This window comes from Molossus molossus, unplaced genomic scaffold (genome assembly GCF_014108415.1).
Source record: "Molossus molossus isolate mMolMol1 unplaced genomic scaffold, mMolMol1.p scaffold_m16_p_5, whole genome shotgun sequence".
In the NCBI taxonomy this organism is placed as follows: domain Eukaryota; kingdom Metazoa; phylum Chordata; class Mammalia; order Chiroptera; family Molossidae; genus Molossus; species Molossus molossus.
In genome coordinates, this window is record NW_023425388.1 from 1,005,419 (window position 1) to 1,006,876 (window position 1,458).

Genomic DNA, 1,458 nt, shown 5'->3' on the forward strand with positions numbered 1-1,458 from the left:
GATGCGTGTTTGTGGGAGGGACGACGGGGAGGCCGGGTGCCGGGGCCCGGGACGTCTCCGCTCCTCCTGGCCCCGCGCTGCTTCAGGGCAGAGCCTGTGGTCAAACAAACAAGCTTCTTTGTAGCTGGAGGGCTTGGTCTTCTGGTTGAGAAACAACAAACTCATTAGCTTAGTCATAAGATCAGCCAATGGCACGAGACACGGGGTGGGTCCCACCCCACTGAGGGCTATAAAAGGGCCCCGCAGGGAGAGGCCACCAGACAGAAGTCACCCTCACACCTTCTCCACCCGAGACACCCTCCTCACCCGCACCATGTGTGGCTACTACGGAAACTACTACGGGGGCCTCGGCTCCGGGTGCTGTGGCTACGGCGGCCTGGGCTACGGCTGGGGCTCCTGCTACGGCCGTGGCTACGGCTGTGGCTGTGGCTGTGGCTACGGCCGTGGCTATGGCTGTGGCTGTGGCTATGGCTGTGGATACGGCTGTGGCTGTGGCTACGGCCGTGGCTATGGCTACGGCTCTCTCTGTGGCTGTGGCTATGGCTGTGGCCGTGGCTACGGCTCTGGCTGTGGCTACTACTATTGAGGACGCCTGGAGACTTTTATCTCTCACCCACGTAACCTCCTAACCCACCAGCCCTGAGTCCTATGCCCTGGGTCAGCAGGCGAGGCTGGGCTGGTCCTCCCACCACAGACCTGGGTGTGATCTGCGATTCCCTGCCATCCGGTGTCCCCTCCCCGGGCCTAACCCTCTCGACCCTTATCCCTGCCCTTGGCCTCCTGGGGAGCACATGTGACCTCTCCCTGAGACTCCCCATCTCCTTCACCGGCGCAGCAGCTCCTGGTCCCACCGGCATCTGTAATGCTCCGAGCTGTTTCCCATGGTCTCAATAAACTCGGTCAACCTGAAAGCAAACGTGGTTTCTCTCTGTTCCTTGTCTATTATAGAATTTTGGGTAAGTTTTAGGGCTTTTTAACCTGCTGGATTCCAGGCAGGTGTCGTGTGTCCATGAGCTGTACCCTCCTGATGTTCCTGCTCCAGCCGTTCTAGTTCCAGGGTGGGACTTGGGGAGCGCATTTAAGGCTGTAACATTGGACAGATACATGCAAAAAATGGACCTACACCCCCTTCTTACACCACACACAAGAACACACTTCAAATGAATTAAAGACCTAAATGGAAGGCTCAAAACCATACAAATCCCAGAAGAAAACATAGGCAGTAAATCTTGAACATTTCTCATAGCAGTATTTCCTGACACATCCCCTAGGGACAGGCAACCAGAAGAAACAATGAACAATGGGAGGCATCAAACTAAAAGTTCTTGCAGACAAAGGAGACCATCACCACGATGGAAAGACAGCCCACCGAATGGCAGGACACATTCACCCGCTTATCTGATGGAAGGTTGCTCTCCAGAGTTTAGAAAGAACTCATAGAAGTCAATACCAACAAAA

General features: G+C 55.3%; 1 protein-coding gene across 1 annotated transcript; it reads left to right on the forward strand.

The window, feature by feature from the left end:
* The first annotated feature begins 313 nt into the window (after positions 1–313).
* LOC118617602 (keratin-associated protein 6-1-like) lies at positions 314–586 on the forward strand. Its single transcript, XM_036243574.1, has one exon. It carries the CDS (start codon positions 314–316, stop codon positions 584–586), a length of 273 nt encoding a protein of 90 aa, XP_036099467.1.
* The last annotated feature ends 872 nt before the right edge of the window (positions 587–1,458 follow it).